Consider the following 26,759-nt stretch of genomic DNA (forward strand, 5'->3'; position numbering starts at 1 on the left):
TCGATTCGTTCGATTTCAGGTTCGCGTCAGAGGGCGCCTGGACGCGCGCGAACCGGTAACAGCGATTCGGTCCAGAACTACTACTCAAGAGCGACCAGTCTCTCAGCGTCGACGAATTTCTGTCCAAAGTGCGCGACGAAGTTCGATCAGTTGCACGATCTACGGGGTCACATGATGAGAGTCTGCGGTTTCATCCCGAAGAAGATGTGCCCTTACTGCGACGTCTCGGCGACCACAGCCGACGACATTCATCGTCACATCAGGAACCGTCATCCTCTTCTGCGCACGGCTGTCCTCGAAGTGTACAACATGATCAACACCTAAACGCTAGCCTCCCCTCGAATTTCCACGATCATGTACTATTTTCGTACATTTCCCCCTCCCCCTCTTTTTGTATCTGAATAAACGTCTTTTCTTCCGCAAACAACTATAAAAAAATAATCATCGACTGCTAACACGGGGTCGAACCGAAGACAAGGGGGACAGTTAATGCTCTAAGGGACAACCGAGAACTTAAGTGCGTGTGTACAATTTAATCGCCGCGACGTCATGCAATTAAAGAATTGATTTTCAATGATCATTGGGTTCCTTTGATTGAAAATAAAAGAAAAAAAAATTAATAAACTTCCCTTCAAGAGACTGTATTCTTCTGGTCGTACACTAACATACCCTGTTTTCTTTCTATTCGTAATTGCAGACCTACCGCCGATCCCGTGTATGCTCATGCCCAAAGGATACCAAAGGGACTGCAACTACCCCATGATACCGTTGATCAAGGATCTGGCGAACTTCTGGATGGCGAAACGTGTCGATTTCCCGTACCGTTGCGAGACCTGCGGCAAGGGTTACCAGCATCGCGCCACATTGGTCCGACACACCAGACACGAGTGCGGCAAGGAGCCACAGTTCAAGTGTCCCTATTGCGCGCACAGGACCAAGCAACGGGGCAACCTTTATCAGCACATTAGAACCAATCATCCGGGGAAGAACGTGTTCTCCAACAGCATTTAGGATGCTCGATCGACTCGCGGTCTTTCCTGCAGACGGAATTTCTTTTGTCGTTCTTGTTTGCAATTGGTCACTTTTAGTGTATACAGTAAATACTCGATGAGTGTTTGAAGGCTCCTCGACGCTGACAAGGTGTCCTTGGGTGTAACGCTGATTTTTAACCCTTTGGGTGTCGATTTAATTGAAAGGAAAAAAAAAACGTTTGTGTAGGGGACAGGAAAACAGATTTTATTTTTTGGTGCTTGGTGTAGTATGTAAAAGCAGTAGATTTTATGTAACAATTCTTCTTATTTATAAAAAAATTAGTGATATATATAGTATTAAGATGATTTGAGGTAATTAGAATTGCGAAATAAATTTTAGAAGAACAAGAATGTATATGTTAAATACTGTCTCAACTGGAATGACGAGTTAGACTTTTCATCGTGCACTTAGGAAAGACAAGTGCATTACGAATCTCAGTCGTCAAATGTAGCCAAGGGATTAATGAGGTTTCGCGCAGTGATAGAGCTTGGAATTCTGAAACAAAAAAATGTTTGTTTCGACAGCACATGGCCATCAGTTTATGAAATATTTAATGTTCAGTGCTGGGGAGCCTTCGAACACTCATCGAGGATTCACTGTAAAGCGTGGCTTTTATCGTTATTTTTTGGTTAATCTGTTAATTAGATACTTCGATCATGAACCGTTGAGTGAATAAAAATGATCTTCCTTGATCTGATGCAATTTTTTATTAATTATGTCGTTGTGCACGAAGCAGGGAATTTGTTAATGGTACATTCAAAGATTTCTTTGGTCTCCAGAAGAAACGATATCAGCTGCATGGGAACTACAGTTTTGTTCAATTCAATTCAACTTTTCAATTTCGTTGCGTACCGATTCGATAGGACGAGTAACGGGAAGCATAGAGAATTTTAGTAACGAAATTTTTAGAAACCGAGATGGAAAGAAGCAATAGAGAGACTTGTAAAGCGTTTGTAGGTGTTTGAATTTTCTGTTACACCGGAATAAAAATCGATCACCTGTCCCCCCATCTGCGTTCCGCATTAGTCACGTGTAACCCGCGAGCCTGTAGGCGTGTGCCAAAAACTGAACGAGAAAATAAAGAGCCAACATTTGTAAAGCACTTGGGCGTACACATTGTTGCAACAAATGATTGTTACTGGTCCGTTCTCCTTTGTGCTCGTCGATACGCTGTCACCGTAACATTTAGGTTTGTGTTCAATTCTAGGTACAACTTCTAGGCGATTCTTGCCCCGGTGTACAGGGTGATTCAAGTTATTAGATCGAGACCCATCGTTTGATCGAAGATTTTGGACGATGGTGGGTCCATTTTTATCACGATGTCCAATTTCCCATAATCATGTCACATAAATTGCATTTTCATACTCAATAACACATCGTATGTTTTTCTTTCAGGTAGATCGATTGTTAACACTATACACGACATTTCAGAAAATAGTTGTAGTATCGGTAGAACCTACTTTGCCCTCCTTTATGGGTTTTTCGAACGTATGCACGTCCCGATCTCGATTGGCCAAATGATACTGGTTATACCTCAAAGAACCAATTTAGTTTCATCTATGTTTGGTGCACCAATGGTATAATTCACGAAGCTTCGTTCCTGAAAATCCTGTGCCAGGAATATTTTCGGAATTTCCGTTTTGTTTCACCCATAATTCCCAGTATATTGATTCGACTTCTCCCAATTAAATATGAATCACCCTGTATGACATTCTCAAAGGCGTTTTGAATCGCTCTGTGACTGTCCCAGTGGAAGAACTTCGTTCTATAACGAAAATATGTTATATTTTCTCTTTTTCCAGATCTGCCCTGGCCCGGTTACCATTATCAGACAAGAACGATGAACCAACACAGATCGTCGTTGAGCTCGAGCAGCTACAGGTCGCAGCAGAGGTCCACTAGCTGCTTGGACAGGAAGCCGGGTTGCTTCAGATGTCCACGCTGCAACAAGGGCTACCGTTGGCTACGGAACATGAAGAACCATTTGAAAATCGAGTGTGGTAAAGACCCGAAGGAATGTTGCCCGTACTGTCCTCACAGAACGAAGTACAAGAGCAGCTTGCAGAAGCACATTCTTCGGATCCACTTTGGATGATGATGATAGGGAATTAGAAGATGATGAACCTGTGCAATCCACTTCGTCACATTCATAGTCGTTTATTTGGTTATAAATGTTTAACGATTATCGCCAAGACACTCCGATCTGTTTCGTTTTTCTTTCCGTCGATCGAATCGGAATTCGAATTTTTTTACATTTTATCGTACGCGACCGATTAGCACTTCAAGAAGTGACTCGGCTACCCAATCGACTCTGTAATCAATAAATTATTCACTTGAAACAGAAAGCGTCGTAACGTTCGTCTCCAAAACGGGGTGTAATCTCGATATCGTTCACGAACAAGTTTCATCGATGGACGGACACCGAGACCAGGGCCTAATATTCCGTATAGCGTTCAATCCACTGACTAGCAATTCTGTTTCAGGTGACAGGCACACCTGCCCGTGGTGCGGCCGTTCGTTCGCCAGGTCGTCGAGCCTCAGGCTGCACCGTCGAATGGCCTGCGGCAAGCCGCCGCAATTCTTCTGTACGATCTGCGACTATAAATCGAACTTCAAGGGGAACCTGAAGAGGCACACGCTACGTAAACACCCCGAAACGAATCATTGAAGTCCCCCAAAGTCTTCCTTCTTGCTTCCTCGAATCGTGCGATTTACCGATCAATATGTACAATAAAACATATTTCTCCAACTTGTGAAACCTGTACCCCTCTCCAATCGAACTATTACGTCGAACTCTTCCAGGTTTCCAGGCGATCGAGAAGAATAATCCAAAGTACACGAAACCGTAAGTATTGTGCACGAGAGTACAAGTGTGTCCTAGCATCGTTGTGTTCTATAGCAGCGCCCGAGGGGACGAGCTCTTATCGAGTAAACTGCAACAATGATCGGACGGATAAATCGATCTGCGGTGCAAAATGGCGGTGGTCACTCGAAGAGCGTTAACGACGTGTGAAAGACCGTCGTTTTTGTGAACGGCAACGCATGCTGCTTCGGTGTCTAGAAGCTACCCTCAGTGGGAATCCTAACAGTTCTATATTTTTTTTTCCGTTTATTCTCCGTCATGTCGATCGTCTTTTTTTCTTCTTCTGTAATTTTGATCGAGGTGGCAGCGCGCACACACACACACAAACATCGATCCTTCGTAGATCTGTTCGGTAACCGTGATATTTCTTTCCAGATGCCCCCCTGTTCCCGATCGTCAGGCCACGGCTGCACGTCTGTCCACGTTGCGGGCAAATGTACTCATGGGCGTCGAATCTCCGGAAGCATCTGAAGATGGGCTGCGGTATGGTCACGTTCGAGACCCACTTCTCCTGCCAGTATTGCCCTTACAGATCGAGGATCGAGGCGTCGTTCCTCAAGCATCTGCTCTCGGTGCACAACATCAAGTAGGCCCGTCGTTGAACTGTTGGGTGTGGATCATCGAATCTCTTGGTCAGACAATTTTTGATACCGATCACGGTGGTAGGGAAGGGGGGAGGGGGGAATTTCCGTGTTTCTGACTTGATAGTACTAAGGGTTCCGGTGTGAAGTGTGGTCAAGAGTCTGGGATACATCAGGAGGGGTGTCGTGAAGAGATGGACCTAATAATGGATGGCTGAAAAATTGGTATCCAGATGTTTCGAGGACGTGTTCGCGGTTGTAATTGGATCAGTACCTGTAATTTCTGGGCGATCGTGACCGCCTAGTTTTGCCGGTTAGAAATTTTCAGGTGTCTCGAGAACAGGAAGTCGGTGCAAATTAGTGATCGTTATGGGTTCTTCCTTCTTTAGAGGACTGTCGATCGGATGCAATAGACTGTGAATGTTAACCCTTTTATTCCCACTCTGTTACCATATGGCTGGGTATTCGAAATATTATTATCGCGTATATTTTCATATCTGTGAGTTTCTTTTAGTCCTAGTGGGGACGGCACAAATTTGAATGTGCATTTGAAAGTTTATCGGTAAAATAAGACTTGATGGAACTCAAGTTGTTGAGCGTTGTTACAAATGCAACAGAAACTTGCGGAACTGTAATTTCTTTCATATATCTCAAGAGGGTTTATTCATCGAAGGTAAGCAAAATTGTGTTTCATTATGTATAATAACATTGTAATGAGAATTATTATACATAATTGCGATACAAGTGAAAAAATGTTGTCAAGTGGCAACGGATGATAAAATGGCATTAGACGGTTTGAAAATGTTAAAATATTCTTGTGAATCATTGATATGTTTTATGAAAATACAACAGAATATTTCTGTGGTAATTTTTAAATAATTTGGGAATGAAAGGGTTCACATGTTGACTGCCACAGTGAAAAAGGCCGTGCGTAGTCAGACACCCTTTATTTCGTTTTTTTAAGCCGTAGATCGTCGAAAATATATGTGGTTTAGTTCGCAGAGGCTGTTGGCCTCGTTTAGAAATTATATTGCAATATTAATTTTAACCGAAAATTTTGTAACGGTATTTAAATAATCCTTGCCCACTTTGCAATGTACGTGTCACCCATATTTGAGTGACGTGGTAGTCGAAGTGTTAAGGGCTCGATGATCGTTTGTGTTTGCAGTTTTGCGGATCTTCATGAGCATTAGAGTTTTTATACACTGATTTGTGAAGTCGAGTGTTAAACAGAAATTCATTTCTTTCTTTTACAAAATTTGTAGAAATTTCTTGAGATTCTTGTTCTGTGAAAAAGTGATCCATCTCTTTAGTAGGAAGACCTTTGAAATTAATAACGATGGTATCGCGTTATCATAGTTTTAATATTCCACGATGGAAAAAAGATACGATCGAAGCGGTGCTCGTCGATCGATTGTATCTGTTCCAAAAAAGAAAAGCATCATTGATCGACGCGATGGAGAAAGTAACTATTAATCATACTTAACTGAACCGAATCTAGTCTAAAGGCTGTTTCCTTTTTGTAATATTTAACGAGTGATCGATCATGATTCTGTGGTTACGGAGCTCGTATTGCGGCGTGGATATTCTTTTTATAATGCGTAAGGAGGAACACAAACAAAAAAAAAAACGAAGGAACAAGGTGGCGCGTTGTTAGGTAAAAAAAAAAAACACTTTGATAACTGACGCTGTGTGTTGTGAATTAACCGTTAAATGGTACTTCGCATATCAAATTCGTTTCGTTCTTTTGTAATCGATATTTCATAATCGTACGAATCGAGACTTACGAAAAAAAAAACAGAAAATAGAAAACTCGCGATTAATTCATGGGTTTATACCATTTAAGGGTTAACTTATTTTTATCGAGTCAATCATTAACTTCGTCCTTCCTGTAGGGTCGGTGATTCGTTAGAACGACGACTAATTTTCTACGTTAACAGAAAACGCTGTTGTTTCTATTCGATCGCTGCGATTTTTATCGCGAAACATTTATCATTCGTGATTTTCACCGAAATATCGACGGTTTACTAATCGTAGTGCAGTAAACTCCTAGCGGCCGGTTTCCTACCTGTTTGATATCGAAGTGGTTGTAGTAAATGGATAAGCATGCGTTCGCAAGTCTCTTTTTTCCTATAGAAATCGTGTTCGAGACTACCATAGGTATCACAGTTTAAAGAATCGTAATTACTATAATTACATCCGACATTGTACGCTCAATTTGCTCTTCGAGGCGTTGTGGTACGAGCAAGAAATATCGAGCCTCTCGAAAACTAACAAAAGTTTCTTTTTTCAACCAAATTTAGTCTCGAAAAATACGAGAACAACGAGAATGTTGCGTATCGTTTAGACTGTAGATTTTGTATTTTAACATGTAAGGGTGCATAGAATATTAGACATGTGAAATCGCGGACAAAGAAAAGTCAGAGTCGATCGGCTCTATTTCTGAGAGGCTCGACAAACTAACGAAGGAAATCGATGCTTCGAGTCTTCGTTGTCCCTCGTATACGCTTGCTCGATCGTTCCACGCGTCACCAATCGGAAAACCAAAGTGTCCGTCGAAACGCGAGGCAGAAACAGAATTCACGAGTGTCCCAACTGTCGAGTATTTGTCGCTCAGTGGAACGGCACGGAACGTTTGAGAGCCAATCGCACGTTGTAAAAATCATATCTGATCTAGGAAAGAGACGGAGGAGGCTACAAATCACCTTTATTCGTTTAAATACGAAAATTAAAGAAAAAAAGACACACACGAAAGTTGGAGAATTTGTATTTCGATTGGCTTCGGAACCGTTCGTCCCCGCATAACAAGCAGCGATCAATGAAGTCGCTGTCGACGCGACGATTAAATTTTCTACACGGTGTTCCTCGGATTACTGTGCGTGTCAGTTCGATCTTGAATACCAATCCGAGAAAGGTATGAATTTAAAGAGAATTCTATATCCCTTTTAACATGACGATGTAGCTTCTACAGTATAGGTAATTGATAGGTTCATGATAATTATCACCAGAAAAAATTTGCACTTATTTAACCTCTTGAGGAATACTGGCACGTATCTGTACGTTTAATTTTGCTTTCATTCAAGCATAAAAAAAGGGGGAAATTCCCCAACAAAAAAGAACATTCTACAAATGGATTTTCGTTAATATTTATAAATATATCTCAATTAAGTACAGCCCAAGAATAACAAAAAAGTATTCCATCTGGTCTTGATAAATTTGTTCCTGAAGAGGTTAATAATTTTCATGTAATGTGGAGATGGTCGGGAGCACTAATCCGAGTCTAGACGCGCGCACTAATCCGTGGGACCGCTAGTTGCCTAGCCACGCTAACCAAGTAGTGAATGTCCAAGGCAGTGGTCTCAATCTCATTTATTTGTATCTGTCGTACGAACACGAGCGATGGAGAGTCGTACTTGTTATTAATGTTAGGACGAAATAATGTACGGAGTCGCTTGTCTACGATGCATGGATTGATTCTAGTCTATCTTATCCGTCTGATTCGATAGATCCGTGTAGATCTATAGAACCGAGCAACCTATGCTACGCAGTGGTTATGTGTCCCTGTGTAACGATGTTCGGCAGTCGATTGCTTTTTAAATAAATACCTGTGTACATATCCGACCTCCTGCACAAATTCTTCGAGGAACTGGCCTGTTTCGTTTCGATTTATCTTTTCTGTTTTTTTTTCCTCTCTCTGTCGTTCATTTTGGATCATTGGAGAATGCTTTCACGAGAAATCCAGACTAATTGTGACGATCGAACGTCTGTTTCAGATCCTCCGTTGAATTTCTACGAAACCAAAGGTGCGAACCAGTTCGGGACTCTGGACGCGTTTCAAGGTTGCGTCGCGATGCTACCAGTCACGGTCAAGGAAGAAGACGCAAGCCATCAAGGGGATGAGATGTTGGTCGACAATTTCGAGGACGACGGCGACGAATACTTCGAGCACGCTTACGACCCCAAGAATTTCGTCGATGGTGACAGGCTGGAGGGAAGAGAAGAGTACAAATACACCTGTTTCAGGTGTCTAAAGACCTACAAGCGAAAGGGAAATCTGGTCGAGCATCAGAAAATATTCTGCGGGAAGGACAAAGAACAGTGCTGCCCGTTCTGCGAGTTTCGTACTTACACGAAGTCCAATCTGAAGAAACATATCAGACGGATGCATAAATAAGCGACGTCGATACAGAGAGACGTAACAAGATTTTCTTTAAGAATGATAGGAAAAGGTTACCGATACACTACTATCTGTTATAAAGTAGATTCACGATAATAGGAATTTACATGAATATACAGGATGCCCAAAAAAGATGGGCCAATCCGCAACATGGTATTCCTCATGCAAATACAAATCGAAAATTCCTTTACCGTTTTGTAATCTGAAGTTCCATTTCCAAGATATTGACAGTTAAACGAACTCCAATCAGCTGAGCGGTCGGCCACCCGTAAGCGCAGACCGGTCAGCCGATTGGAGTTCGTTTAACCGTCAATATCTCGGGAACGCAGCTTCAGATTACAAAACGGTAAAGGACTTTTCGATTTGTATTTGCACGAGGAGTATGCATATTGCTGATTGTCCTATCTTTTTGGGACACCCAGTATATTATCCAAGAGGCTGGGCCTCCGAAACTTGTTTCCTGAATAGAACCCAGAGGTTCCAGTATCTAGACGTCCTAACCTATAATGATACCCTTTGATCCCAAAAAATCGTATATTGGACAGCTCCAAGTTTCACGTAAGCGTGTAATATCGCCGTGACGTGTTTTGTAAATACACTTAGAAACGAATAAACCCTTGGTGTACACCATTCTGTCAGCCATTTTCAGGGGATAGTCTAACCGTTGTGTCCATTTTGTTATTTAGAACCCGGTGATTGTCTTTGTATTGTATGTCGACGTGAATAAAAACGATCCCCGTAACGATCGTTACGTTGCACGATCCTCGAACGGTGTTTAAGGTAGTCGAACGGGCGACCAAGTTCCACCAATGACGAATCGGACATTGTGTTTCAGGTGAACTGGTCCTGTGGGAGGATTATCAGGAATTCGATCTGTCCACGACGGCCGCTGGATATTGTGTCGGCTTGGAACGCGATCCACTTGCATCGTACGGGGAAAACCCCGCTGTCGAGTATAGATTCAGGTGTTCCAAGTGCTCGAAGTCCTATCGCTGGAAGCATCATCTGGTGGAGCACATGAAAGGGTTCTGCGGACAGAAGAAGGCCGAGTGTTGCCCGTACTGCAGCTACAGGACCAATCGAAAATGGAACCTGAAGTGTCATATGAAGAGAATCCACGCGGATGTTTAGAAACCTCTAAAAATCGGGTCGATCGAAGTTTCGGTAAAAACAGCTATTTCGTTCGCGGGTCGAGTGAATTTTAATGTTTCTCGTTTACTTTCGAATTGTTTTTACATCGATGATAAAACCAAACCAGAGACTTGGTTCGTGGATAAAGTGGACAGCTGATGTAGTCAGTGGCTGGAAGAGTTCAAAGTTGGACAGCACCGTTATGAACAATGGTCTTGTTTCTTTTTTTATTTCTTATGATACACGGTTACAAATAAATCATTTTTTCTGTTCGAAAATATATGCTTGAACGATTTTTATTGCTTGGTCTGTTGCAGTGGTTATATCGTTTAACGATATGATAAGATTTTCTAATTGTTTTTCTTTGATTTTTCATAGATCCTCATTTTAGGGTCGACAGGAGGGGTTTTAATGTTTCTTAGAGCCTGATGTATATTGTTTTCCGTTCTTTTTCCAGTAACACGACGGTGCGAGGTTTGTTCTTAAAGATAATAACCGTGAATTCGTGTTGCAGGAACCTGTTGTCACGACGTACGATTGCGATCTACGAGACGGAAATACGGGAGATCCGAACTAGAACGCGTCAGGATGGCGGTCGAGGCGGTGGAGAACGGTCTGTCATTGAGGAAGGCTGCGAACATCTACTGCATATCGAAATCCGTTCTCCATCGGTTCTGCAAACTGGGGATATCGGTTTTGATGGAGAAATACTCGCAGAACGACTGCCCGTTGTGCACGTTCGAATAACACGAACGATCCTTTCCCTGTATAATTCTTAATCTCGCTGTGATATTATTTAAATTATCGATTAAACCGACTGTCCGCACCTTTGAAACACCGTTCTATGTGCCACCAAAGACACATCGACAAAGATTGTAAATAAAATACATCAGTTATACAATGTACAAATATAAATATATCCGACGTTATTAATATTAAAAGGCAAAACCGTATCTTCTTTCGAGAAGATTCCGAAGTGATCCAGCGGAAGTGATCAACGAGAAGAAGAACAGTCCTCCAGGACCATCAACTTTCGTTAATAACTAACAATTCTTCCAAGTTTCATACCAGAAAAAAAAAACAGTTCCAACAGATTCCACTTCCAAATCCGTCCAACAAGAATGTGATCTTCCTTTCGTGTTTAACTTCTCGAAGTATGAAATATTATTTATTATAAAAACAGTGCTCGAAAGAATATTCTTCAAAATGGGTGCATAATTTGATCAAGTACGGAGACGGTCTGATTCGCAGCTAATGGGCGGAAGAAAATCGTATTTTCGTCTTCGGTCTATTTTTATCATCTCCTATTGGTCCCAGCCTCGATGATCACAAATATACAATCGTGTCCCGTTTCGAAATTATAGTATACGTTTTGTGCTCGAACAAAGTTTTTTTTTGGACATTTCGCGACAGAGTGGCGCGAAACTCAGTTCCGAGAGTCGAAGTGTCCTGTTGGTCTAACGATCGTCTCTAATGTCCACCTCTTCTGGGTTTCCTGTTTTACAGACAGAAGACAGTTGGCAGGGTTTCCGAGCTGCCAGAGGATCACCTATCCGTGCAAGAACTGCGGCAAGGTCTACAATTACTATTCCAGCCTGGCACGTCACCTGAAGCACGAGTGCGGCGTCGAGCCGAAATTCCATTGTCCGTTGTGCCCTTACAGGACCAAGCACAAATCCAGCCTTAACACCCATCTGAATGGACGGCACATGAAGCTGCTCAGTGAATTCTACACGATGCCGAACGGGAACAAGCTTTCATCGTCCATGGACACTGGAAACTAGTTTTTTCTTTTTTGTTCGCCGCGCACGTGAACGTTACCATTGTTACGCATCGACCGCATCGTTTATTAGAATGTTTCGTAGATCTGGTACGAAGTGTATAAGTCTCGAGGTGTAGCCGATAGCATATTATATTTTTACGGAACGTTTTGAACGTTATGCAGACGTTGTCCTTTAACGCACGGGTTCAGATTGTATCCCGTGAAGTGCAACAGGCAACAGTATAACTGTGTCGAGTGTTCGAACTGTTTTTTGGGGGTGACGATGGTGGAATTTCTTTTTCGACGAGAGGGACTCGTGGCGGCTATGACAGTTTACGGGAGAATTTGCAACAGGGAAGATTAAATAAATTCATTTTATTTTCACTTTACCCTTTTTCTGTTTTTTTAACTTTAACTTTCTGGCATGTGTGTGTGTGTATTTTTTCTTTTATTCAATGCATTATTCCGAAACTGTAATTCAATTTTCACTAGGAAATTCCTCAACAAGAAAGAATATCCTACCAATTGATTGCCGTTAATATTTGTAAATATATTTTAATTAAATACAGCGGAAGAATAAAAAAAAATTCTTTCCGATCTTAATAAATTCGTCCCTGAGGAAGTTAATAAAATTGTATGCACTTACATACGTAGATCAACCGTGTGAAGATTAAGGAATTAATTTTAATGTGCTATGGCTGAGACTCCAGTTTAGTTTTCGATCGATGAGAAACTGACAGATTTTATTTAACAATTTTATATGTTTGTATAGTGGTTATTCCTTTGAAAATTCTACGGTCGTCACGAATCCCTCTCTCGTTGCTCGTATTATACGAAAGGTACACCTGCATAGTATTGTAATCGTGAGAGTTTATTCGCTGTAGAAGCGAGCAGAGTTGATTAGAACGCGATGTACACATATATGTGCTCAATTTGGCGAGTACAGTGAACGCGGATATGCAATCATATTCATTCATTATTATTAGTAATATAATTCAGAAATACTTTTTATTGAAAGTATATTTACAAATGTATATTAATTTAACGCGAAATAGCCATCTTTGATATTTTAGGGCCAGAAGTTCATCGTTTAAACAATTGATATTTTTTATTATTCGAGAACGTGGTACTATGTTACTGAGTTACGCAAAGAATGCTGTAACTTGATGGTAATTAGTAGAATAATTTCAACGTAATGGTTTCGATCTTGTCATTCGGATACAGTCGTCTGGTATCGTTTATGGAAATGAATAGTAAGATTTTGTAACGTAATACTTCCAATGATACTAGTTATTACTTTTGTATCACTAGTTATTACTTCGGTATTACTAGTGATAACAAAGTAATAACTAGTGATACCAAAGTAACAACCAGTGATACCAAAGTACAAGTAATAACTGGTATAATTAGAAGTATTACTTTACAAAATCTTACTACTCATACACGATACCAGACGATATGATTGCATATCCGCGTTCACTGGACTCGTCAAATGAAGCACGTACACAGGGTGAATCACTCGCTGCTAGGGTCGAGAGGCAAGTCGCCTGTGTGGTCATTTAAAAGTTGCTAGCTACTCCTGCTGAGCAGTCTATGTGTCTGACGGAGATAGAGAGAGTGTCGGTTTTCGTTCTGTCTCTATCACACACATAGGCTACTCAGCAGGGTTAAGCTACCGTTGGCACATTAAACGATAAAGCAGGCGCCTTGCCTCTCGACCCCAGCAGCGAACGATTCACCCTGTATATTCTATATACATATACGTAGACATATTTGCCGGTGAGAGACTCGCGTGCAACTAGAATTTAAGTTTTCCAAATAATCGAGAGATCGAGGACGATGTTTGACCGATTCATTCTCGATTTTTGCACAAGTATTAAGAACGTTACCTGATTCCCGTACTAATTGTCGCGCGCCAAACCGAGCTCGTTAATATCATCGACTAAAGCTCCAAGTGCATAGAGACATTACGAACAATAGAAGTCTTCCACGTTGATTCTATTCGCCAAATAAATCCGTATCAACAATATATTCCATTCACTTCCACAAGCATGGACCGACAATAAACCACATCAGCAATGCGATTAAACGAAATAACAAAATCACATGATTCGTCCCGTTGGTAGGTGTTCTTTCCTTTTTCATTTGTAAAGTGTCGAAATATATTCGAAGCTTCAGTCTGACCCGGACATAAAATGAATATTATAGTACCTATTTAATAAAGTGAACACAAATGATACCTTGAAATTCAGACTTCTCCTCTGTGAAGGAAGGGGCATTTATTATCTTTAATAGGGAGCCTTGAAAGACATCGAAAAAGTGGCTCGTGTCTCCCAAGATTACTACTCCAAGATTACTACTTATAAAATATTATAATTTTTCTTTCGATTGAAAGTCATTTTTTATTGCATTGACCATTAAGTCAATACCCAGCAACATTCTGTTCCCAACGAAATACGCAGAAGTAAAAAACAGGGAATCTCCGTTATACAGGGTGAGTCAATAAGAACTACTATCTAAAATAACTAGTTACGATTGTATCTGAAAATGTTTTAATGAATTATGTAGCATTTAAAAGGGTCCATCCGATGGATACAATTTGATTTTGTATATCTTATTCTTTTTAAGATGTCAAGGTGATCTTAAGTCTTTTCAGGGTCAATACATATTTGTTTCTAATACCACATTGTTGTAAATAAAAGGACGAATTCAGTGACCTATAGTATGATGGTATTAAAAAAAGATACATTGACCTTGATAAAACTCAAAGTCACCTTGATATCCAAAACAAAATAAAATATAATGAAATCAAATTATATCCATCCGATATGTCCCTTAATAATCATTAAAACGTTTTTTGATACAACTAATAGGTAATGAATTATTTTAGATAGTAGTTCTTACTGACTCATCCTGTATAATCTGAATCGTTTTTGATTCTATAGCACTGTCCACGTGTATCTCTAATTAACCATTCGATATCGATTTCAGCATGGTTCGGGCCATCGACGAGTCAGCGGATCGCGAGCCAGTGGCCGAAGCTGGTCTGCACGCAGGGTTACGGGTGTCCCCGTTGCGGCAGGTGTTACAAGGTGAAAAAATCGCTGAGACGTCATCTGGTGGTCGAGTGTGGAAAACTGCCCGGCCACAAGTGCCCGTACTGCGATCTTCGCAGCAAGTACAGGGCGAGCGTGTCGAAGCACGTGATGAACATTCATCCGAATCTTCCCTATCCGTGATTGGTCGCCGTACGCCGTTACAGCCCGCGACGTCCTCGATTGTTGGGTTTGATGTACAGTGTTCAATCGAAAAATATAACCGACTTAATGCCACTGGGCAGTTTGGACAATTGTACCCTTTTACCTTCTACATCAGCGTTGCGCAATTGGTTGCTCCATTGGGCAGGCTTCTGCGCTTCTGGGTAGACAGCTCGATCCAGAAATTCGAGAACGGGACAGATCGGTCCAGATTATTATGAAAGGATTGGATCCTATGTGTAACTACAGACAATGATGCAAGCTTGCATAACAAATCGTTTGCCAATTGAAATTCATTTCCAGTGTTTTTCACGGTAACACTGTAAAAATGTCGCCAATTGTCTGGTAATGGTTTCTTGGTGGAAGTGAGGTCGAACATGATGGAAATTGGATAATGGGAGGAATTCTTGGAATGGAGGAAATCTTTATCGTTATGCAATTTTCCCCATGTTTGGGAGTAATTTTCAACAGGAGAACATCACCAGACGATTCGTGATTAAAAGGATTTGTTTTTCACTGGTGAATGTTTCATAACGACACGATCGTGCGATCTTTAATTCTGCCCTATGCTGCCACTTGCGCAACCCTGTTCCATACCGTGTTCACCCTCGAAGCGAGTCATGTCTTAACTGTCTTCACACAACATCGTGGCTGCATCAGCATCAACACGTTCATTTCGATTTCGAGAACTGCGGGCATCGTTCAATGTCTATCATAACGTCTGCATGTGATCGCACACAAGAGCCTCTCGTGCCCCGTTTGTTTCTTTTCAGACCAAGACGAATGATCATTTCCCCAATTAAACCGCTTTCCTTCTTGTCCTTCTGGCACGGTTAACGCCAGATAAGACGAAGGAAAAAAAAAAAACGTTTTACAGGCTTAGATAGCCAGCTCTCTGAGAGACGATTTTGATCCACAGAGAGAGGAACGACGGTTCCAGGCGATGACTGGCTCATATTAACCGGGATATCTTTGTTCTTTATTGGTTCCAGGGTACGCGAAAATGAGGTACTATATGAGAGGGGTGTCCGAGGATCGGAGACGATCCAGGGGACAGGGTCGTTTCGCCTGCGACAACTGCGATCGACGCTACCATCAGATGAAGAACCTCAGAAGACACGTGATTAACGAGTGCGGTAAACAACCGATGCACCAGTGCGCGTTCTGTCCTTACAGAGCGACCTACAAGTCGTACCTGCAGGTGCACATGATGAAGCACGCCAGGCAGGGCTTCACGCCGCGGACAGCGCCCATCAGACAGCATCACCGACATCATTGAAGAACCCATATTGTGAATTTGTTTATTCAAGTGATCGGTGCAAAACGAATTAGGGTTAAACGTAGACGGACCGACGTGAAGCGAACCTGATCTCGCGATTAATTTCACTATTCGAATTCCAGAAGTTCTACGAAAATATCGCTGGGTTACGATCACCCGTAAAATTACTCGTTCGATGTCGTAACTGTACAGTTCCGAACGATGTATCGATGATTCGATCTTAACTTGATGGCGACGAAGGTAATTGCGGGCAAAGAAAATGACGGTGAAGAATTGACGCCATTTTGTTTTTTGCTCGTGAAAAGAATTTCTTGGTCTTCAGTTTACTGTACAGGGTGGGGCAATAACTATGTCCACTTTGAATATCGCCGTTATTTGTAATAATATGAAAAAATGTTATATACAAAACTTACACGGTATAGAGGGGGGCATATTGTGACGCAAACATTTTCTGCGTGAATGCATAGAGGAGATTTCAGGGTCATCTCTATGGCATCACCCACGCAGAAAATGTTTCCGTCACAATATGCCCCCCTCTATACCGTGTAAGTTTTGTATATAACATTTTTTCATATTATTACAAATAACGGCAATATTCGAAGTGGACATAGTTATTGCCCTACCCTGTATATGTCAATGACGAATCGTTGGAAACATCGTTCGGCGTCGCTTCGAAGCGTCAGGAACGCACATAGTACTCTACCTTCCCCTCCCCCCTTGGTGTATCTCAATTGCTACTTTCATCGACTGATTGACGCAAAGAGAGACAAAGATAAAATTGTGGTAGTCTAATTCCAAAATGTCCCAGGCCTCGAAAATCGTTCGTAGCGGTACCCTAAACAGACGAGCGATTTCTGAAGCATTACCTTGCTTCAGCTTGAACGTGTTAGGGTTATAAGGGAGGAAAACACGTTTGCGCGTGGTACTCCAGCGTCCCACCATTGTGAATCCCCGTGAGTTTAGCCAGTTGTCGCGGACTCAATAAAAATCTGTCATGTTCCATACCAGAAACTACTGTCTTCCCACGATTCATTCTCCCCACCTGAACGAATTTTCTTCTACTTTGGTCCTGTCTGTCGAAACGTTCGGGATCCTTCGATCTGTAAATCGACCAGAATACATCTGATCCTGGGAATCGAGTTTCAATGTGCGAGGTCTTCGATTCTGTGCTAATCAAGCAATCCCCTTGTCTGTTTCAGCGTACCTGTACCCGCCCGGCTTGGTGGCGTTCAAGCACACCTGCATGACCTGCGGCAAGAGCTACAAGTACAAACGTCACCTGAATAGACACCACTCGTTCGAGTGCGGTGTCGAGCCGAAGTTCAAGTGTACTTTCTGCCCACACGTGACCAGGTATAAGGGCAGCCTGATGAAGCACATACGACGCAGGCATCAGAACCTCTTCCATCAGAACTCTCAGTACGGTCCTCAGTAGATCGTTCGATATCCAAGTTGGGGACCAGCGATGGGACCATGTTCGCCTCGCGCCACGATTTCATCGCGGAATTTTTAATAAACACACCCCTTACATTTCGTCTCACCTTCTACAGGAAGGGCTCTACAAGACATTATCTGTATCCAGAGTGTCTCTTCGTTCTGGTTATTTTCTGTACCCTCACGAGCAAACTCAGCTTCCACTAGAAGAAAAAGTAGTTAAGAGATAGGCTTCGTACCACTTGGTTTCGTGAGTTACATTTATTTCAATACTTGAAATAAATTTACCACATGGCAGAAGTCCCTTCCCCTACAACGCTCTTTCCCCCAGCGGAAGCCAAGTTTGCTCGTTAGTGTACCGTGTTACCCAAACATGCCTGATTGATTTATGATTCAAATTGTATTCACGAGTTAAGAATGTTCGTTGTAAACAATTTGTTCATTGTAAATAAAGATACTCTGCATTTACCTAGGGATTTCCGTCAAGCTTCTTGTTATTTTTTTCAGAGGACACTGCCGGTCACATGGATTTACGGAATGATGATGTTTAAGGGTGTAACCAGAGGACTCAATTCTCTTTCTTTCGTTCGTTTCCAGGCACCACCAGGTACAGCTCGTCGAACTGGACGGTACCAGCGTTGCCCTCAGCGTCACGGGTCGCCGCTTATACCAGGCATCTGCGATCGATGACCCTGAGGGACAGACTGGGCAAGGTTCACCGGTGGACACCCAGGAAGTACGTGTGCACCGACTGCAACCGTAATTTCTCGTTGATGGCCTCGTTGACGCGACATCGGACCTTCGAGTGTGCTGAACGATCGACTACCGTGGCGGATAGGCCCGTTCAGGAGACATCCGTCGAGAGAAGGAGGAAGAAGAAGTACGCCTGTCCCGATTGCGATCGCGAGTACGCGGTTTTCACGTCCCTGTGGAGGCACAGGCACTACGAGTGCGGCGTCGAACCAAGGTTCATCTGTCCGATTTGCAATCTGAAATTCACGCAGAAGAGCAACCTCGATCGACACGTTCGAACCAAGCATTGAATTTTTGCGATACCATTGGGGGCAATACATCGATAACCAGTGAAATTGACATACGTGATAAGGAACATACCGATCTTTTTTGTCTTTATATGCAGAGCGTTCGATTTAACGTAGCGTTGCCTACCGCGAGCAATCCCTGTCCTCCTTTAAATATTAATATTGCATTTTGCGTAGATTCGATGAAAATTCGATACTAGGGTATATACTAGGGTACATGGTACGATACTATGGTTTTAGGAAATATATTCCGTTACTATATGCGTTTTGACCGAATAATCGATCGAACACGAGTTCATGCATACAGCTAAAGAGATGTGATTTTAAAACGAATCTTTCTAAGGTAGGAAGCAATATAAACGTTCCATCAGATCCACCAAGGACAGCGTACTTTCTCAGGTTGTGTTAGCAGGTTAAGTTGTTAAGTATGTAGTGATATGTACATGTTGCATGAAACGTATGGGTATGTTGTACTTTTAGATCGTTACTTCAGGATTACTGAACGAGTGTCGCCTGCGACGATTGCGGTTCAATCTTAACGGGCATTTGTTTTTCAGTTAAAACTGAAAGGGTTAGCCAATATTAGACGAATGAACCTCTAATCAAGTGAGACTATATTTAAAAATCGTTTTTAATCTTCGATCTTCGGATAGTTTTTAAAAAGTTCCCCACCCCAAAGATACGGTTTGCTGTGTGTGTGTACCCGTCTTGTAAGACTCGAATTATTGTACCTCCTGGAAGCGATACGCTTCGAACGCAATAAACTGAGTAACCAACCAGAGACATCACTAACCAGAATGTAACCGAATTTGTGTCCGTAGGACAATCTGTCAGGGGAGAAAGAAAAAGAATAATTACAGATGGTAGAGAGTGAAGCTAACCTGTGTGTACCCGATGTGTTCGTTCGTTGAACTGTTTTGGTTGAGAAAAAGGTTCTGGTCAGATTTTTTCTAACACGTTATCTCCGTTTTCTTTCTAGGATTCAGGAGGAGCCACGTGTTCAGGAGCCACGTGACACGGACTTGTTACACAGGATCGCCGAAGACGCCGATGAAATGCCCACAGTGCGGACGAACGTACAAGATGAAGCGTAATTTGACGACACATATGAAATTCGAGTGCGGCGGTCAGAGACACTTCGCGTGCCACATGTGCCCGGCCAGCTACACGCAGAATATCGGGCTGCGTCGACACTTGTTGAAACGGCACAATGTCTATTTGCCGCCAAAGTTCTCCGTACCGAAACGTATTTTCACGCCGGGACGCAAGCAGAACGAAGCTGCTTGAAGACAATCGTTTTCTTCATCGAACGTTTCATTCCGGGACAAGTTTACGGTATTCCCTCGTTATATGGTTAATCCTCGACGCACGCCATCTTGTTTCGTTCGAGGAGAAGATGGCGCTAGCTTCGTTCGGGGCGATGGCGCTAGCTCCGTCAGAGATATACATATAACGGGGCGTAATATCGTAAAACAAATAGTCAAGTCTGTTTTTATATTTTCACTGCCGATTTAGTTTATAATTCCTGTTGACTATTAACAGTATTTCGACTGGAGAACCAAGTTGTTCTCCTGCAATTTACTTTACGTATAACTACGTTGCAAGTGACGGTTACAATTCGGGTTTGCGCGGTGAATTAGCGACCAGGCTGGTAGTGTCCACTGAAATTCAGTTTATTTTTGTTTCTTTTTCAACCTAATTCACGCGAACTCGGCGATAAACGATCTAATGGTAATGGGAGACATCTGTGTCGAGATGCTCTAGAAGAGGAGCAAAGGCTGAAATGGTGTTCGATTTGTGTGTCCTGTGTTTTAATCGAAAGAAAACGAAAGATTACGTTCCAGACCGAAAAATCTAGACATGTACCGTGAGATGTAATAATTCTTGTCGAATGATCGACGTGCAATAAAGAACGCACACGATTCCCAGATCCTCTTTCAATTATCGCGTAGAACTGCGTTCCCGACGGGCGAGTGACACGTAGGCTGCACACTCGAGTGTACCCTATGCTACCTGATCGACGTCGAGGAGCAGACGCTTCATCTGTCGTTCTCGTTGTTTTTTTCAGAGCCGGCGAGACGGTCCAGGTACGGATGCTACACGAACATGGACGGGTTCACCTGCTACCAGTGCGGCCGAACGTATCAGATGAGGCACAATCTGGTGAAACATTTGCGATTCGAGTGCGGCGGACAAAAACACTTTGTGTGCACCGTGTGCCCGGCGAGATACACGCAAAACGGGAAGCTCAGGCAGCATATGCTGAACGCTCACAACATCTTCGTTCCGCCGCGAAAAACGTGGATGAGAACCGCTTACAGTTAGAACTATAATTTAGAGAGACGTATTTTTTTTTCTGTTCTTTAACACCCATTGTAATAGTTTTGATGTTGATCATCAGTCAACGGATCATACGATTTTATACGAGCCCCGTTTTTTAAAGTGGTTTTTGTTGCAAGTTGAATCTGTATTTGCATGATGTCCTCAACCCCCCTCTTCCGTCTCCGAAATAAGATAATAGTTTGTTTTCCTAATTATAGTAAATCGTCGATGAGTGCTCGAAGGCTTCTCAGCACCGAGTGTTCAGACGTCATCCCCACCACTGGGCGCTTGACTGGTTCCACGGGGGACCCCCCAGTGGTGGGGATGACGTCTCACCACTCGGTGCTGAGGAGCCTTCGGGCACTGAACGATGATTTACTGTACTTTCCTCGAATGTTACATTTGGAAACATTATGCGTTTTTTCGTTCCACCTACGATGACGTGATAATAATTTCTACATAAATTGTTTTTGCAATCTCTGGTACAAATCTAAAAGAAACTTATGTCTGTCGAATACGGTAGCTCGAGACTTCCTTGTAAGAATCACTGTGACAGCAATTACCGAGTAACAAATAAATCGTTTTTACAAGAACCAAGCGTTCATGAGAAGCGGCCCGTTCCAATATCTACTAACTCGTTGCTCCTCGATCGGCAAACTTCTCTGGTAAATATTGAAGAAACAGAGGTGAGCTTCGTTGGAGTGTTCGATACAAAGAAACGAAACGTTTTTCATGAATCACGTCGAGATCAGCGAATGTTTTAAGGATAACCGTGTGATCAGTACTAACCGAGGTATGATTATTTTTCTTTCAGGTCTCTACGAGAGCTATCCGTTTGACGCTCCGTCCGCCATGAAGACCATGTTGCCGAGTATCAGTCGCTACGTCCCCGAAGACCGTGAGTTCCAGTGCTCGAACTGCGGACGAAGATACTCGCTCAAGCACAATCTGATCAGGCACGAGCGTTACGAGTGCGGCGGTCAACGAAGATTCACCTGTGCTTTCTGCTCGAAGAAGTACACGCAGAATGGCACCCTACAGAAACACCTTCTCCGGTTCCATAACATCGTCCAGTATCCGAGACGGAAATTCAAACGACAGCCGAAATCCCGTAATCGTTTAGCGAACTTCGAGAATTAAGCGAAACTTCTACGTGATATTTTCTGCTCGTATAACACCGCCCCCCCCCTAACATCTCCCCCTCTATCTCACGTCCTTCGTGTAGAACTGAATAAACGATTATTCGCAGACAGAGGTAACCGCTGTCCATTTATTTCCACGTAAATACAACCGGTTTTTTCGTCACGATACAATCCGTGTTCTTTAGAACGGAAGATTAACGAATGTCTGTATGTCGATCGATGCACTCTTGTTTATTCTAAGTAGAACGTACCCCCATAGACAGACCCACCCTCTCGTTTTAAACGATTTATTCAGTCATCACGGAAGAACACGCAAAACATTCGTCGCACGTGAAACGTAAGTCACTGCTTTTTGGGTAGCTCACTTAGTTACAATTCCAATTTGCCAGTTTTACGATTAACTCGTTTTCACCTCCTTAATATATTCTCGAGAAACGAAAATAAAAAAGATATTTCCAAAAACGATGTCCATGTGAGACTGGCAAAGAAAAAAAGAAAAACGTTCATCCCGTTACACGCGGTAGTAGACGTGGCTGTAGATGCGGCAGAGAAACAGTAAACACAATCCCGTGGACAGACACGTTTACCGTCGAACTTAACGAGAATGTTTCGTCGATTTCGGGAAAGAAAAAAAAGAAACTATGTGTTACCATCCTCTCCCCATTCCGTCATGCAGACAATCCATTGACGGTCGATTTCTTTTTCTTTCGGTTTGAACAGGTTTCCCGAGGCCCCGGTTCACCTGTCTGCAGTGCGGCCGCGGGTACACGATGCTCTGCAATCTGAGGCGACACATGAAATGGGAATGCGGCGGCAAACGTCAGTTTCCTTGTTACTACTGCAGCTACAGTTTTACCCAGAAGACGAGTCTGCAGCGTCACCTGACGGCGATCCATAAGATCGACGTGGTCAACGGATTGGAGCCTAGCATCATGTTATAAATACCCCCGCGTTACTATCCCTTTATCCCTAATGTCCTATGGGACAGCTTCCAAGAGGCGTCTCTAGGACAGAAAAAATCAGTGCTAATATCCAGTTTAGCTGGAAACAAAAAAAAAAAAAAAAAAAACACCAGGTTCTATTCCCCATTTATCTTCCCGTGCAGGTCACTGTCTCGCTTCTAGCTTCTCTTTGTAACGTCTGTTCTCCCCCCAATGCCCACTATCCTCTAACCGTATGCTGTTTCTATATAAGCCTATACATGTATATCGTCCTCCACCTAAACCGAGTATCTCGTCTGATATCGTTTACAATGCTATCCCAAGCTAGTCTAATTTCCAGAATTCTACCCGTTTGTAGCCAGGATAACCGGGTGTCACTGATGATGCTTTCGGTCTAATGGGTCGGCGCGAGAATACGATAACAAACGAAAAATAGAAAACGATAAAACGCCACACGAGGGTGGTCCACCAGCCCTCTGGCGGCGAAAGAACCCACGTCGATACCCACCGAATCCCGTGAATTAACGCGACTCTGGTGTTGATGTTCTTTTAGGTGTCGTCCTGAACCCGCTGCCCCCGCTGTCCATCCATCGTAAATCGAGACACGCGTATTATTACCACAGGGACGAAGATCTGCCGCTCAAGTGCGCCCAGTGCGGACGTGGCTACAAGATCCGTCAGAGTCTCACCAAACACCTCAAGTACGAGTGCGGCGGCCGCAGGAATTTCGGCTGCGACCTGTGCGGTGCCAGTTACACCCAGAACGTGAACCTACGGCGTCACATGTTCAAGGTCCACAATGTCTATTGTCCGCCGAAGAAACAATGCTCACGGAAGATACTATGATCAAGCGTCAGCACGTCACCGAAGATACCGTCACGCTGCTCGAAGATCACAAGGTTGAAGATTTTCATCACGCAAGATCCGACGTCCACGTTTCTCATCGACGAAGATCCGAAGAATCGTCCGCGGAAGATCAGTGAACCCCCGGTTTTGTTCATGGACATACACACACAGAGGCGAAGAACTTGCATGCAAAATTAGCCTTTTCTCGCGCGGGATTGTCATTATAGTTTAGTTTTGCTTCTCGTTAACGACGAGATTCGCGTCCACCGAACGTAAATAATCAGTGTCGTAACGAAAATTGTAATTGTAACGCTGTTTTTCCGAGGATTTAATCCACTTGAATCGCCGCTTAGAGCTGGCTGTTGGTAGTTAGACGTTTTGAAAGAAACAAAATATACCATCGGACTGTGCCACCTAGTGTCTAGCCGACAGTAAAATGAGAAATATAATAAAGTTGGAACGTACATTTAGTTGTAACGATACCGGCGAATACCCCGACAATCAGAAACGTAATCAACCGTTACCTCACACGACGATCACACTTCGTCTTCCACCTTTGAAGATCAACGTTTTGTTTTTATATATACGATTATTCATTTTTTTTTTTTTTTTTTTTTTTTTTTTTTTTTCATTTTTATTTCGCATTCGATACGAATTACGCACAGAGCCTTTTATGCGAATTTTATTTATTCACTCGAGTCTGCGGCGATATACAGCCTGTTCACGATCTCAAGCTTGGCAATTATTTGATTTTTTTTTCAATTCTCTTTTTCACTTCACACGAAGAACGACATTCTCGTATTGCGATGTGTACATTCCTTGTCGACGATCAGCTCACGTCGACGATACGTCATCTTGCGTACCGTTCCTATGTACAAGTACGTATATACATACAACCAACTATTTACCCCCTTAAAAAAAAAACAGACAATCGATTCCGTAACGTGGTCGATGATCGGAACGAACTTGTCACCCTTTCGATTATTTTTTTTTTCAATTCCACGGAGAAAGAGAACGATCGTTTCAAAGATTAAAGAAAAAACAAAAAAGAATTCCTTCTTTTCTGTTTCTCGATTGTTCCCTTCTCTTTGATTTTCGTAGTTTCACCACATATACATTATTATCCACTTCTTTTTTTTGTTGCACATATACATACAGTAACTTACAAAAAAGTTCCAAGTTTTCTGATTCTTCAATATCTCTATTATTTCTTACCGCCAACTTAAAACCTCGGAATATAATGGGTATATTTAGTATACTCTTACTTTAATTCTCTATCAGTTACCATATATATTAAACACGTACAAAAGTTTCAAGTTGACGTTAAAAAATAATGAAACTAACAAAAAGAACAAAATCGTGAAAATGGTAACTTTTTTCTCAGCTACTGTATATCCCCCGCACCTTCTTTACAATTAAAACCGACTTGTCGATAAACACTCTACTTTCTCCCGGTTCTCGAAACCTCCCCGTCCCGGCTCCCCCCTCCAACGTGTGAAATTTTTCTATTTTTTTTTTCCAGAGAACAAGCCCGACTACCGTGCGTTGTACCTGAAGCCGCCTCCGCCGCCGCCACCGCCTCCGCCGCCATGTTTGCCGCCAACCGAGCTGCCGAACCACGCCGTGGCCCCGTTCGATCCGGGTTTGGGCTGTTCCGCGGCGGATCCGAGGCTTCTGTTCCACGGTGCCAATTCTGCTTGGATCCCCGAGACCGACAAACCGTACATGTGTTCCAGCTGCGGCAAGGGTTACACCCACATCTTCACGCTGAACCGTCATCGTCGCACCGTGTGCGGAAAGATACGCAACACAAGCGGCAAATGGAAGTGTCCCCGTTGCACCCGTTCCTACGTAACCGAGGGGAATCTCGTGCGTCACGTGCGATTCGAGTGCGGGGTACGTCGGAAGTTCTGTTGTATCTTCTGCAACCGGAAGTTCACGCAACGTTGCAGCCTGATCAGACATCTACGGAACTTCCACAACGAGAGCATCGACAGCACCGGGGGCGCTGGGATACCGCCCGAATACCAGATGAGCGTGTGTCACATGAACGCCAAGAGCCCCGTCGACGATTCGAGGGAGTGAAGAAACATCCTGGGCTAGATTGCAGACCCTCCTCCCCGCCCCCACCCTCCCCGTAATCGGGAAACGCGCGGAGGACGCGTTTCCGTCCGGTCCGTTATTAGGGATTCGAGAAATTTCGGACCCATCTGCCCCCTACGAGAGGACGTGGTCGAGTAAAATATTTTTGTTTCGTTTCACACTTGTCCTTTTGGGAGATCGCGCGCTTACTGGTGCAGCTTCTTATTGGGCTTGGACTGTGCGATCGGAAGTCTTTGTGTATCGTTTATTTATTGTTTTGCAATATATAGTATATATATATATTTTTTTTTTTATGGGGTATAGTGGAGATATATAAGTTTGTATAGACGTGCAATCATGTAATGACAAGACGACCGCAGTCGATTTTTTTTTTTGTTTGGGTGTACAAAGTACAGTAAAGTTTCGATTAACGATCGTGGAACCCTTTGGAGCAATTATTGCAGAGGTTGAGGATTTCTGCGTTTCATGAATTGTCTGTGTCACTTCGGGAATTGTATTTCGGGCCGAGAATCTAGTGTCGAACACTGTGATAGCGGGGGACGGAGCAGCAAGCATTTAGCGTAGACACCTCTTCGCGCAGTTATCGAGAATTTACTGTACGTATAGTTTATCCGCGTGTAGAACCGTGCGGAGTTTTAAATGGCTGAAAGAGGTTAAACGAATGAATCGCCGGAACATTTGAATAATCACATGATAGCGATAAGGGATGTTCTTCTTTTTATTTTAGGTTATTGTTTTTTTTTTATTTTAGCGAATAATTTGTAGTTTCCAAACGGACTTCCGACCGCATTCTCTATCGACGGTTTCACTGGTATTTGGCGATCATGCCCGAGAAAAAGAGACGTAGTA

At 42.9% G+C, this 26,759-nt stretch overlaps 3 protein-coding genes across 3 annotated transcripts in view; all 3 read left to right on the forward strand.

The window, feature by feature from the left end:
* The window catches only part of LOC107191649 (longitudinals lacking protein, isoforms A/B/D/L), a 118,917-nt gene extending 100,358 nt beyond the window's left edge, over positions 1 to 18,559 (forward strand). Inside the window, exons 7-9 of the mRNA XM_015580738.1 lie at positions 15,796 to 15,939; positions 17,282 to 17,513; positions 18,082 to 18,559. Of these exons, the coding sequence (XP_015436224.1) occupies positions 15,796 to 15,939; positions 17,282 to 17,513; positions 18,082 to 18,559 (854 nt within the window). The remainder of the gene's footprint in view (positions 1 to 15,795; positions 15,940 to 17,281; positions 17,514 to 18,081) is intronic.
* Positions 18,560 to 19,015: 456 nt separating this feature from the next.
* On the forward strand, positions 19,016 to 22,018 carry LOC107191531 (gastrula zinc finger protein XlCGF57.1-like). Its single transcript, XM_015580594.1, has 4 exons — positions 19,016 to 19,019; positions 19,536 to 19,802; positions 20,625 to 20,876; positions 21,693 to 22,018. The coding sequence occupies exons 1-4, from the start codon at positions 19,016 to 19,018 to the stop codon at positions 22,016 to 22,018; spliced, it is 849 nt and encodes a 282-aa protein (XP_015436080.1).
* Positions 22,019 to 25,047: 3,029 nt separating this feature from the next.
* LOC107191532 (zinc finger protein 467-like) lies at positions 25,048 to 25,932 on the forward strand. Its single transcript, XM_015580595.1, has 2 exons — positions 25,048 to 25,051; positions 25,330 to 25,932. The coding sequence occupies exons 1-2, from the start codon at positions 25,048 to 25,050 to the stop codon at positions 25,890 to 25,892; spliced, it is 567 nt and encodes a 188-aa protein (XP_015436081.1). The 3' UTR covers positions 25,893 to 25,932.
* Positions 25,933 to 26,759: the final 827 nt, after the last annotated feature.

The sequence above is a fragment of the Dufourea novaeangliae genome, unplaced genomic scaffold, assembly GCF_001272555.1.
Source record: "Dufourea novaeangliae isolate 0120121106 unplaced genomic scaffold, ASM127255v1 scaffold228, whole genome shotgun sequence".
NCBI lineage: Eukaryota > Metazoa > Arthropoda > Insecta > Hymenoptera > Halictidae > Dufourea > Dufourea novaeangliae.